Genomic DNA, 13,252 nt, shown 5'->3' with positions numbered 1-13,252 from the left:
CTGAAAAACAATGTACAGAATTCACATTAAAATTGTTTCCAGTTTTATGGTTACTAGAAAGCTGAGAGGGTTTGTTTGCAAGTGTTTGATGAGGTTCATTCTAATCTGCAAGACACATGGCAGTCAGACTAGAGAGAGTGTGTGTGTGTGTGTGTGTGTGTGTGTGTGTGTGTGTGTGTGTGTGTGTGTGTGTGTGTGTGCGCCTGTGTGTGCGTGTGTGTGTGTGCGTGTGTGTGCGTGTGTGTGCATAGGTAAACAAGACCTTGCTATATAAATGTGACTTGCAGTCAATGGAGCTGGAATTCCTTTGCTGTGGTTGACTCTCGCTCTCAGTGTGTTCATACCCCGAGCAGGTGCTTCCACCCACAACACCAGCGAGCGGTTGTGCTCCAGGCTGTGGCTTTTCCACAGGGCTGTGATCCAACCACAGCCCACCAGATATTCCCAGGCCTGAGGGTTTGGGGCTGAAAGTCGATTATCAGAGAGAGAGAGAGAGAGAGAGAGAGAGAGAGAGAGAGAGAGAGAGAGAGAGACCTCTCTGGTGTATAGTAGCCCCCAGACCATCCTCAGTGTTTCCAGCGTTTTCATCTGCAGAGTCTGGAGCTGTTTTTTTTTTTTTTTCGGGGGTTAGGGTTCAGTTTTTTGTCTTCTTGTTTTGCCACAGAGCTAAGAAGTTATCTTGGCTCGGTCGTCCTCATCCTCCACATCCTCACTACGCAAGTCACCCCCACGGGTCAGACATCCACCTTCGCCTCCGCCCGAGGCGCTCTCTCCGCTGCACAGAGCATTGTTTTCAAGGTAAGAAGTACTGTGATGTGTGGGAATTATTTGACTTTTAATGATACGTATAATTATATATATCTTCAATTGAGAAATTATTTGAAAATAATGATTTTTTTTATTGAATGTAATTATTATTTTTTTTCATACATATTTGTATGAAGACAAGAAACTGGTGATCTAGAACCACAATCTTTTTCTCTGAAAATACATAAAATTAAATACATTGACACCAATTAACCCTCTCATTTCGATCAATTTGGTGAATAGTAAAAAAAAAATGCTTAACATTAAAAAAAAATTCTGAAATAAATTAAAATTAAAAAAATCAAACAAAATATGTTTGCTTTGTTTGTTTCAATGAATTGTAAAATGTTTATACATACTATATACATATATACATATATACATATATACTTTATGTACTATATATTATAAACATATATATACATACTATATATATATATATATATATATATATATACATACATATATATATATATATATATATATGTAAAACAAAATATGAATATATCTATTCATATTTTGTTGTATATACTGTATAATGATGTGAACTGAGCCCATATTTACAATTTGGCCATATTAAGGTGGTGATAACGGACTACGAAGATCACGTTATCAGGTGAAATCCCTGTTCATGGTTTCCTCCAGTTGTGGTTGGAATTTCCAGTGTATTTGTGTATATATATATATATATATAATCCCTCCATACAAATTAAATTCCATTTGCAAAAATCTTTTGTTGTTTCCCATGATAATAACAATGAAACACTTTGTTAAAAGAAACAAAAACAAACAAAACCAAAAAAAAAAAAAAGCTGCCCCCTCAGCCTGACGTGGTGGCACACACAGCAAACAGTCACACCTGCCTATACACACTTGTTTGACTCCAGCTTTCTGGTGACAGACACAGTTTGACATTTTGGAGGCCGCGAAGCACCTCGCACCTGCTGATTACCTCGTGAGGCAAGCAAGTTAAATATCATTGCCAAAGGCGCTGACTGGTGGAGGGGGGTGGGTGGGCGAGGGGGTGGGCGTGTTGAGCACCACCAATGAAGAGATACTACTCATTAACTTGAACCTAAACACTCCACGCAACTGGTTCGGCAAAAGTGATTGATGTTGAATTCTGCAACGCTCTCAATGATATCACATAGACCCTGACAGCCGACTTTGTTTTGGATTTTGACCCTCAATATGGAATTCTTCAGCATCAGCGACCTTGCTCATCTCGGTAAGTGGTTCTCAACATGGGTTCAGGGGACCCCCGGGGGTCCTTCGAGATGCTGCGACCAATATGCTATAGACCCGTATGGAGTTTTGGACTAAATCATATGTAACAATAAAAATATTCTTAGTTTGGGAGTCCCAGAGGCTAAATCTTATAAAATGGTGGCCTAATGTGTATCAGATTGCGGCCCCTTGATGTCAAAAAGGATTGAGAAACACCGATCCCGGGAAAGTTTGCCTGCGAGGTACGTTAAAATGGTCTTTTCTTACTTGAAACGAGCAAAACGCACCAAAAAAGATAAACACAGGGAGAGGGATTAGACGGAGAATGCGACGACACAATAAAACAAGACGGTAAACACAAAGTGCAAAAAACAAACAAAGACAAAAAAAAACACAGCCCCCAACCCGCCGTTTTTGAAGGGAAATACCAGGCGCTGAAGATGAAAGATGGTTACTAGGAAGGAGAGAGAGAGAGAGAGAGAGAGAGAGAGAGAGAGAGAGAGAGAGAGAGGCCTTTTGACTGGGTGTCAAAGGCTGACTTTACTCAGTAAATGGAGCAAACTCTAATTCTCCTGAAATGAATATCAGCGTCTTGACCAACCTCATTTAGAGATCAGTCAGCGTCTTAATCCCCTCTCCCTGGGGTGTGTGTGTGTGTGTGTGTGTGTGTGTGTGTGTGTGTGTGTGTGTGTGTGTGTGTGTGTGTGTGTGTAGTGTGTGTGCGCGCGTGCGTGCGTGTGTGTGTGTGTTTGAGTCCTTTTCCTAACCCCAACCCCACTCCCGCCGCCCAATCCCTGTCTACCTTATTTTTTTGGGAGGGTAATATGGCTAAATTTGCTGGACTAATGGGCTTAGCACAAGCTGTTACAGAGAGGAGTTGACACACAGCGGAGCAGCCGTGGAGACCAATGGCTTTTAATCTGACTCCTGATGGAGAGGATGAGGGTGGAGGGGGTGATGGTGTGCGGGAAACTGGGAGATGAAAGGAAGGATAGGCGGGGAGGTCTAACGGTGGGGGGTTCGAGGGACCAAAAAAAAAAAACAACAAAAAACCCCCCCCCAAAAAACGCTGTTCTCCTTTTGAATGGGATAACCGAATTCCCGGCGAGCTGTGGAGGAAGTCGAAGGGGGATTCAACGGGATTCAAAGGGGAACTTCTGTTTCCTCAGAGACAAGTTTATTTAAGGTCCCAATTTCTTCCCTGTCTCTTAAAACCTCCGAGGACATTTCGAAGACGGAGGATTTCCGGGAGTGGGGTTTTTTTCTTTTTTCTTTTCTGGGTAGATAGATGGATCGGATAACCCGGTCCCTGACGCAGCGACGAGCCGCGAACGTAGGCCATCTGCGATAGGAAAACAACCATGTGCCATAAGCGAGGTCGCCCTGAGATTAAGGCGCCGGCGTGAACAGCTGACACCCATAAATGTCCACGTAATGCGGCAGGTGCAATTTACCATAAAAAAAAAAAAAAAATCAAGCGTAGCTGTGCTGGAGTGCACACACCGCAACAGAGAATGTGCAGGTTGACACAAGCGTCTGAAGGGGTCGTAAACAATACAATTAAAACTTGGACCCCCCCCCCCCCCCCCCCCACAGGACGGGATATATTTATATAGCCTTAGTACCTGTAATCGTAGATATTACTATATAAATACATTTCTCATATTCATGCCTGGAAGAAAGTGGAGCGACGCCATCACAGCCATCTTTAAGCAAATAAAAACAGTGTGTGTGTGTGTTTTAGATGTATTTCATTTACTCCGTTTCTTAATTGAATGAAACAAAAATCGCCTCTCAGTCACTCTCCGCCCTGGAGAAAAATTGTGACCCCCCCCCGCCCCCCCCTGATTGTGGGTATATAATTGGCCCACGTGGTGAAGCGGTTTGTGCCGGGGCATTTTTGGAGCTAACGATCAATTCCTATATGAGACCGAATAAGTGAACACAAACTTCCAAATGGAAAGCGTAAAATGATTAAATGACAATCAGCAGTCAACCGAGTGCGACCCCCCCCCCCCCCCTCGGAGGATCCCTCCAGCACCGCGCTCCCTCTCTTCCGCATTATCTCACTTTCATTTGATTAAAAAGGCTCCAGCTGACAGTGGAGACAGAGGGGCTGCGGCGTCGGCACCTTGAAAAAAAACCCCAAACGAGTCTCAATGCGAGCAACCTACCCCCAAGACATCACCCATTCCGGGCCGCTGACCCCCGAGTAAAAGACCAAAACCCCTCCAATCCTCCAAAGCTTTGCCCCCGTCGCCCGCCCGACTCCTTTTTTTTCCGGGGTCATTTCTCCAGCATCTTCATGTGGCTACGCGGGGGCTTCGTTTATTTAGAGTCCGGACCCACACGGGCTCACATCAGCCGTCAGCTTCGGTCCGGAGGAGTCCTTACCCCGATGGAGGGTGTCGCGCCGCAGCGCCCGTCGCTTGTTTAGCATCGCTGCGCCCGAAAGGAGTTTGTTGTGGGAGGTATCGTTGACATCTGCTTTTTTTTTTTTTTAATCTGAAGTTATTGTTTGCTCCGTTTGAAACTCAGACTTTGAGAGATACGAGGTCCAAAAGTGGCTGGCACGTGACGTGACTCAGCTCTTATCAGCGTCTGTTGAGTTACGGCGTTGTGTAAAAACAAAACCTGGGGATGTGGGGCGTTATTGGACCTAGAAAGCAGTGGAAAGCTGGAAGTACTTTTGCAAGAACTTAAACCGTGCATTCGTTTGTACTGATTCTGATGGACCTTTTATCCATTTTCACAACAACTAGACACCGCTGTTGTCCTTATAGATACAATTCTGCTTCAGAGGAATATTTTCAGGGCTCCTATGGCAAGTAATTGAAGGACCAGAAGCAGGTTGCATATATATTAAAAAAAATAAAAACATTTCCCCAACTCTTCCAGGAGGAGACAGCGATGTCCAATCTGCTGGGCGGTTTATCAGAAGGCACGGCGTACATCTCGCGCCTGGGACACGTGGAGGGCTCCCTCTGCCGAGTCCCCGGAGACGCCTGGGACCTGGAGGAGACCAAGCCCTGCGTGGAGGCCCTGGAGCGCGGCCTCCCGGGCCTCTACTTCTCCTGCTTCGACATGCTGCTCACCGAGGACACCGCCTGGCTGCTCAAGGTCTCGGAGGCGCCGGCGCCGTCCCCCGCGGCGGCCCTGGCGGCGGCGGCGGCAGCCGCGCCCCGCATGGAGCCCCGGGACGAGCCTGACCAGTGTCCGGTCATCGACAGCCAGGAACAGGGCCTCTCCCCGGCGGTGCAGGAGGAGGAGCGCTCCCTGGAGCAGGTGCAGAGCATGGTGGTCGGGGAGGTGCTGAAGGACATTGAAACGGCCTGCAAGCTGCTCAACATCACCCCAGGTGAGACACGCGGCACTGCAACCGGTTCTTTCCACATGACATTTTCCTTATTCTATGGCTGTGTCCATGTCCATACCTGCACATTCATTCATTCCTCCACTGTATATAGGCAATAATTTGCACATTCTACCTCCTTGGACATGCTGCCTGCCTGGTGCACATTTTCCAAAATATTTATTTAAATTACTTTTACTTTATTTAAAAAAAAATAAAATAAAATTAAAATAAAAAAAATATGTATATATATATATATGTGTATAATTGTATGTAAATGTCCTAACTTTTCTTCAATATTGCATTACTTCTTTTTTACCTTCCTCTCTGTTTGTTCTGTAAGCGCTGAGAGTTACTGAAAATCGGAGTGAAACTCCTTGAACGCGTGAGCGTACTTAAAGGCCCACAGCAAGCCTGATCCGGCTTCAGCTTCATATTCATATTCTGAGAACATATAAATGGACAGAGGTAACTGAAAGCCAGAGTCTGTGACGCGGCACCGCGGAGAGCGTGAACGTCCGTTCCCTGTGCAGCCGGAGCGATATTGATTCAGAAGTAGTTCGCCTTCTCCGCAAATACAGCAAAGACATTTGTGTGAATAGAGCGGGCGAAGATGACAGATGCGATCTTTGACGCAGGCCCTGTTCCTGATCCGCTCCAGGATCTGTTTAATCCTGACCGTTGCATGAGCTCCCTAGAACTGTGACCGAGCGGTGGCTCCTTCCTGCCAATAGACGTGTACACAGTGTTTAAGGGCGAGGTCTCCTCACCTGCAAAGCAAACACCACAAGTCATTATGCCTTGGAAGCCCTTTCTGCCTGTCATAAACCTCCACCATCACCGCGTCCTGAATGCGAACATAAATTGCCGTCTAATCCGTTTGCCCGTTTCCCATTTGCTCAGCTCGGCGGGTAATCTTTTTTATGCAAAATGAACAGAACATAAAAAAACATGTGTGAGTGGCTGCAAACATCGGGATATAAACGGACTTAGTGCAATTTATAATGAGTTATGACCGACCTCAAGTGGCTAAGTAAGATAGACGGCAAACACAGCTGGGAGGTGTCCCACCTTTTTCACTCCTTATTGATATGATGTGTGCGTGTGCGCGTGTGTGTGTGTGTGCGCGTGTGTGTGTGTGTGTGTGTGAAGACCCTATAGAGTGGAACACAGCCAACGTCCAGAAGTGGCTCCTGTGGACGGAGCACCTGTACCGGCTGCCCCAGGCCGGCCGGGCCTTCCAGGAGCTGACTGGGAAGGACCTCTGCGCCATGAGCGAGGAGGGCTTCCGCCAGCGCTCGCCGCAGTGCGGGGACACGCTGCACGCCCACCTGGACATCTGGAAGTCAGGTACCGAGGGGCTGTTTCAATAAGATCTGTACTGAATTCAGGTTTATTCAGTTCTGGAGACTTTCCACTGTTACTCCACTAGATATATATATATATATATATATATATATATATATATATATATATATAACATTTCTATATATTTTTATATATTTATTTTTCTCACCTGGACATCTGGAAGTCTTCAGGGCATGAATGTACTTCAGTGCATTTTTTTCAAGTATCCGCACTTACTTTGAGTGGACTTTCAACTTTTACTCCACGACATTTCAAAGCAAATATTTATACTTTTTTAAACTGATGTTTTTTTTTAATATACGGTACATATAAATTAATGAAATGCAAGCCCAAGTAAGGCTATACCACACTATTTTACCATCAATACTATCTATTCTTGTAAATTGTAATAGGAATCTACATGAGCACTGATCGGCAGAAAAACAGGTCCACGTGGTACTCGATGCCGTATTGTAGGCTCTGTATCCGACAGGTAGTTGTAGTTTTACAGCAATACTTAAAGTACATTAACAGTAACAACACGCAGTCAAGAAAGTGCTGATATACTTTTACTTCAGTAGAATTGCCATTGTGGTACCTTCCTTTTTACTAGAGTCATTTTGATGTCAGGGTATTTATTTGTACTGTGTTGGCTATCTTGTTTGATTGATCATCAACTCTGTGTGTGTGTGTGTGTGCACGTGTGTGGGCGTGTGTGCACGCGCGTGTGCGCGCGCGTGTGTGTGTGTGTGTGTGTGTGTTCGTGTGTGTGTGTGGCATTTGAAAAAGATGGGCGATCATTTGCATGCTATAAATCGTGACGACGGGAAAAACCCTCCAACTTAAACGTTTTCTCTCTTTCTCTCACTAGCTGCCTGGATGAAAGAGAGGTGCCCTATCGGCGAATCCAAAATCACAGGTAGGTTGTGGGCTGGTTTCTCCGTATAAAGTCGTCGGGCGGGTTGCAGTGACAAAGATAGAGAGTTTTTTTCCCCGCGATGCAAATTTGACATTCCCGCTTCACCGCAAACCCTCGCCGGGCCCCGTGATGCAGGCGGAGACGAGCTGTGGTCCGAGGCGGATTCCTCCTGCTCGGGTCAGCCCATCCACCTGTGGCAGTTCCTGCGGGAGCTTCTCCTGAAGCCGCACAGCTACGGACGCTGCATCCGGTGGCTGAACAAGGAGAAAGGTACGAGTTGCAGGCCGACTAAAAAAAAAACCCCCAAAAACACGTGAGGAAAATAATTAAAAATATATATTTATTGAATATGTATACATACGGTGTCGATACAAAGATTCCCGTCTCCGTACGGCTCTCCGGGATTGAGGCGCCGCGTGTGTTTTATTGTGCCTGGCAGGTATCTTTAAGATCGAGGACTCTGCCCACGTGGCCCGGCTTTGGGGCCTGAGGAAGAACCGTCCCGCCATGAACTACGACAAGCTGAGCCGCTCCATACGCCAGTACTACAAGAAGGGGATCATCCGCAAGCCCGACGTGTCCCAGAGACTGGTCTACCAGTTCGTCCACCCGGTATGAGGACGGGGGACGGACGGAGGAGGGGGGGGGGGGGGGAAACGAGGCGACGCGCTCTCGTGTCACGCACTTGAAAATAAAAAGCCAGAGATGGGGGGGGGGGGGAGGGGGTTGTTAGGAAGCAGAAAAGGGACTGGCAACACGTGCACTGACCAGCCCTAATAGTACACAGTGCCAGTGCCAACAATGAGCTGGCAGCTGGCACGCAGCTTTAACCCACGGCCTTCCAGAAGGAGAAAAAAAAACAAAACACCAAGCAAAAGAAAACAAAAGAGCTGTCGGCGGGGAGTTTATGTTTCTACCGGACGCCAAGAAGAAGGGGGGGGTGAAAAAGCCCCCAAAACAAAACAAACAATAACAATTTGTGAAGTGAACTGCCTTGTCATTTGCATGAACTGCCTGTATATATCTCTCCATTCTGGCGACGCTTAATTGTCTTTTCTTGCCCCCATTGCCCCGCGGGGGTAAGTCAGGAGCGATCGCTATCGCTGTATCTGACGCCCTCGGGCTGGGGGGCAGACGGGGGCAGACGGGGGCAGGCGGGGGCAGGCGGGGGCAGGCGGGGTTCAGCCGATCCCGTGGAGGCGATCGTTTTCGAGGCGGGTTCGGCCCTGCAGTCGCCGTCCGCGTGAGCAGACGGCTCGGCTTCGACGCCTTTTTAAAAAAAAAATTTATTTGACATTTATTTTTCTCTTCCTTCGCATTATAAGCGTCGGGAACGACGCTCAAGAGACCGAACGAACTGAACGAACGAGGTGGGGGAAACAACACACTCGTGATCACGAATTAATCCATCGTTTTGACGATGGATTAATTCTTTATGCAAATGGGATGGTTTTACACATTTCTGTTTCAAGTTTGGAAATGTTTTAAGACGTTTGTCTCACGGGTGTTCTGTTGGAACTGGTTTTATTCGGTTTTATGACGACGTTTTTGCACTTACCGTTGGTTCTTAATGCCCTCTGGCAACTGGTGAAATGTCTGCCTTTGATATCATTTATAATATTAAATATCTTGATGAGACATCTTTTGGGATTAATTCCCAAGTGTTTTATGATTATGATTATGTCAATGGAGGCATTAACTATATTGGCAAATGACATCAGGTCAGTTACCCATATAACCGGTTTGGATTGCATGGCTCGAAATATAATTAATATATCAAACATCGCACGATACAAAAAATAAATCCCTCAGTTGTTTACCTTAATTTGTTGTCAACATTTTTGTAACCGTTGGTATCCAATATCAGGTTGGTTATGGAAATAAGAAGGTCTGAGTGAGTGCCCAGGTATTTGTGCAAACACAAGACATGTTTTCAACCTCCAATATGAACAGATCCAGGGACTGAAATGAGTCTGGGCCCAACATAGATTGGAAGAACCACCTGCAGCTGATCCAGGCCAATCGACATCCAAATGCGTTTAATTTTTCACAATTTGTAAAAAATACACAAAGTCAACAATGGATGTTACTATTGAAGGGTTTTTTTTTTCAGAAAGTAAATGTTGTTTTTTTTTAATCTTCATGAATGAATTTGATTGTATTTCATAATAATAATAATAATAATAATAATAATAATAATAATAATTATTATTATTAATATTATTTTTATTATTATGAGTTAATCCCGTAGGGATTTGACCTGAAGTAGCCGAACGTTTGTGCATCGTCGACACGCCAAGGTTGTAAAACTTTGGGTCGGGTGGCGGAACAAGACTAGTATTTGGACTAACACGCTTTGTGACATCATCATCCAATTTGTTATAAATGTGCAGATTGTGGCTACGAAAGCAAATTTGCATCGTGTGAGCTACAGAGTGTGGATTCGCTCTAAGGTGGTTGCAAACTGTGTGTATTTATGTGTGTGTGTGTGTGTGTGTGTGTGTGTGGCCTTACCTGCATGACGTGGGCGGGGCAATTTGTTTGACATTTTATTATTTTGCCCTTTTTGTAAATAAACACATGTATCGTGTATCTCCTGCCGCATTGGAGCCAGCCATAACACACAAAGTATAGGAGTCAAAAACAATGTTTGTGTCCTCATGCATGGCGCTCGCTTGCAGCTCCAGAGCAACGGGTACAAATCGTGCCCGTTTTATTTTCGTCCCAAACGTTTAAAAAATAGATGACATGTCTCTGAAGGACATGCAGTGTTTGGTCCGTTCGAATGGAACCGTGTTGTTGGGAACTTCCGCACGGGGAGGTTTCCTTCCATAGAAACACCGTCGTAGACAGCCACCTTCTTATTTTTAGGATAAAGTCACAACACACAACAAGTGTATCGGCTTGCATTCATAATTCTGCGTTGTCACCAGGACTCAGAAAACTTGCTTCACCTTCATCATGAGTCGATTGAAACAGTACATTGTTCACTGGAAACTGACATTTTGAACTGGTTTTAGATTTGAATGCTTCTTAGAAAGAGGACAGCACAAACTGATGCTGCGTTCCAGGGGAACTCAAAAATTTACAATTGGTGTCGATAATGGACCCTGTGAATTGCTGCCTGCAGCTTTATTTATTATTATTATAATTAGCAGTAGTAGTAGTAGCAGCAGTAGTAGTAGTGGTAGTATTAGTTGTAGCAGAAGTAGTAGTGGTACTAGTAGTAGTAGTAGTAGTAGTAATAGTAGTTGTACAAGTAGTAATTGTAGTAGTAGTAGTAGTAGTAGCAGCAGTAGTAGTAGCAATAGTAGTAGTAGTAGCAGCAGCAGCAGTAGTAGTGGTAGAACTAGTAGTAGTAGTAGTAGTAGTAATAGTAGCTGTAGTAGAAGTAGCAGTAGTAGTAGTAATATTAGTTGTAGTAGTAGTAGTAGTAGTAGTAGCAGCAGCAGCAGTAGTAGTAGTACTAACAGTAGTAGTAATAGTAGTTGCAGTAGTAGTAGTAGTAGTAGTACTTGTAGTAATAGTGGTTGTAGTAGTAGTAGTAGTAGTAGTATTAGTATTAATAGTAATAGTAGATGTAGTAGTGGTAGTTGTACTCATAGTAATAGTAGTAGTAGCAGCAGTAGTACTAGTAGTAGTAATAGAAGCTGTAGTAGTAGTAGTACTAGTAGTAGTAGTAGCAGCAGCAGTAGTACTAGTAGAAGTAGTAGTACTAGTAGCAGTAGTAGTAGTAGTAGTAGTAGTAACAACCAATCACAGGCCTGCGTTCTCACTGAGCTGGCTTTGTCCTCAGGGACAGTTTATGCAAATAATTATGCAAATAAGATTCTATGAATATGAGAATTGTGTGATTCGTGACGCTTTGCATCCTGATCCAAATCTGATTTTCTTGCTTCGTTTCTTTATTGTTTCGAGAGGATTTTGAACAGTGTTTACCTTCAAAATCACACGAGGACATTTCGCCTTTTTCTCCTGGCGCTGCAGCGTGACACCGTTGACGATGTGGTTTCTGGCGACCTCAAGTGGCAGGAACCGGCTACGGCAGTTCTGATACTTTCGACTACATTTCAAAGGAAATAATTTGTTTTACATTTCTTTCACAGTCACGTTAATTAATTTTTTTAAAACGCACGGTATATATTTGTGTGTATATGAAATAAAGCCAGATCATTGTGTGCATGAACACTTTATGGCTTATTATAGGCTCTAAAAAGGCACCGGATATGATGAGAACTTTTACTTGGAATACTTTAAAGTACAGAGAAAGAGCAAGTACTTTAATACTTTAATGTCAGTAGAAATACCAATGTGGTACTTTTACTTTTACTCGAGTAATTTTGTGTCCTGAGTACTTCTTCCACCCAACTGCATTGTCTGAATTGGACTCTTAACGTCGCTTAATTGTCTGACGACATAGTTTACTGGGGTTAGGGTTGAGGGTTATGTCGGCCCGTTATTCACAAACCCCAAGAGTCCGAGAAATGTCCGTTTGGCCGACACCCCAACACGAACCACCTCCAAGCTTAAACCTAAGCCCGCAGTGAACGTCATAGCAGAGTACGACTGGCGGTAGGTTTAAACCTGTGCAGCGTTTGAATTCGACCCACCGTAATAAAGCTGTAATTCGAGCTGGGGAAAAAGGTTCCATTTAAGGTCCACGTGCCCGGGCCTCCCTCCCCGCCTCAGATTTCCGTGCGGCGGCGGGGGCCGCAAACTTAGCGGTGCTTTAAAATAAAAAACAAATAAAGAAAGGGAAGCGGAACTCAAGACTCAAGAGAAGCGCTTGTTGTTTGGTTTTGTCTTTTTAGGTTGGATACGTCGCCTTCCTAAAATAACGGCATAATCCATTTTTTGACAAAAGTGATTTATTTTTTTTTTTGGCCTAAATCGTCTCCTCATGATGCTGGCCACCTCTGGTAAAATCGCAGTATGTCAAGAATCATCTATCGTCATAACCTTTTTGAATGAAATCATTCGACGTCACCGTCCTAAAATAATGGCATTATTTCATAATTTTTTCAGGTTTTTCAGAAAACACAACAAACTGAACCAAACATATTATATTTATTAATGATTTAATTCAAAAAGGTTATGACAAAAGATGATTATTGACATACTGAGGAGGTAGGCGATTTTACCAGAGGGGGCCGGCATCATGAGGAGATGATTTAGGCCTAAAAAAAAAATCACTTTTGTCAAAAAATGACTTAGGCCATTATTTTAGGAAGGCGACGATATGGATCCTCGCACGACACCGTGCAGTCTGACGGTCGCAGCTCCGAGACGACGACCCCCCCGAATGATGAACAAGGCGCCCGGCAGCGCACGGGGAAAAAAAAAGCAGTTTTCTCATCAATATTTCAGCGGCGGATCCTCTTACTTTCTCTCTTTTCTGCAAGACTACACCGTCTCCTCCTCGGTCACAGACCCGGACGGTGTAGAGTTCTCCAACCCCACCCTCCACCAGGGGTTACCGAATTCATTCCATCAAACGCAACCCCCGTATGTACGTGTATGTATGTGACAAATAATCTCTTGAACTTGAACTTGAACAACCGAATTTACCCGACAGTTGCCTTCCACATTTTTGTGTAAGG

At 44.6% G+C, this 13,252-nt stretch overlaps 1 protein-coding gene across 1 annotated transcript; it reads left to right on the top strand.

Moving 5' to 3' along the window:
* Positions 1 to 670: 670 nt before the first annotated feature.
* spdef (SAM pointed domain containing ets transcription factor) lies at positions 671 to 8,270 on the top strand (the record flags this gene model as incomplete). The annotated part of the gene is made up of 6 exons (XM_080001619.1): positions 671 to 798; positions 4,933 to 5,392; positions 6,539 to 6,736; positions 7,605 to 7,652; positions 7,788 to 7,922; positions 8,092 to 8,270. Exons 2-6 carry the CDS (start codon positions 4,945 to 4,947, stop codon positions 8,268 to 8,270), a joined length of 1,008 nt encoding a protein of 335 aa, XP_079857745.1. The 5' UTR covers positions 671 to 798; positions 4,933 to 4,944.
* Between the last annotated feature and the right edge of the window lie 4,982 nt (positions 8,271 to 13,252).

Source organism: Zeus faber, assembly GCF_960531495.2.
Source record: "Zeus faber genome assembly, chromosome: 5".
Taxonomy (NCBI): Eukaryota; Metazoa; Chordata; class Actinopteri; order Zeiformes; family Zeidae; genus Zeus; species Zeus faber.
Note: the sequence above shows the minus strand (reverse complement) of the source record. Positions and strands in the feature narration are given on the sequence as shown.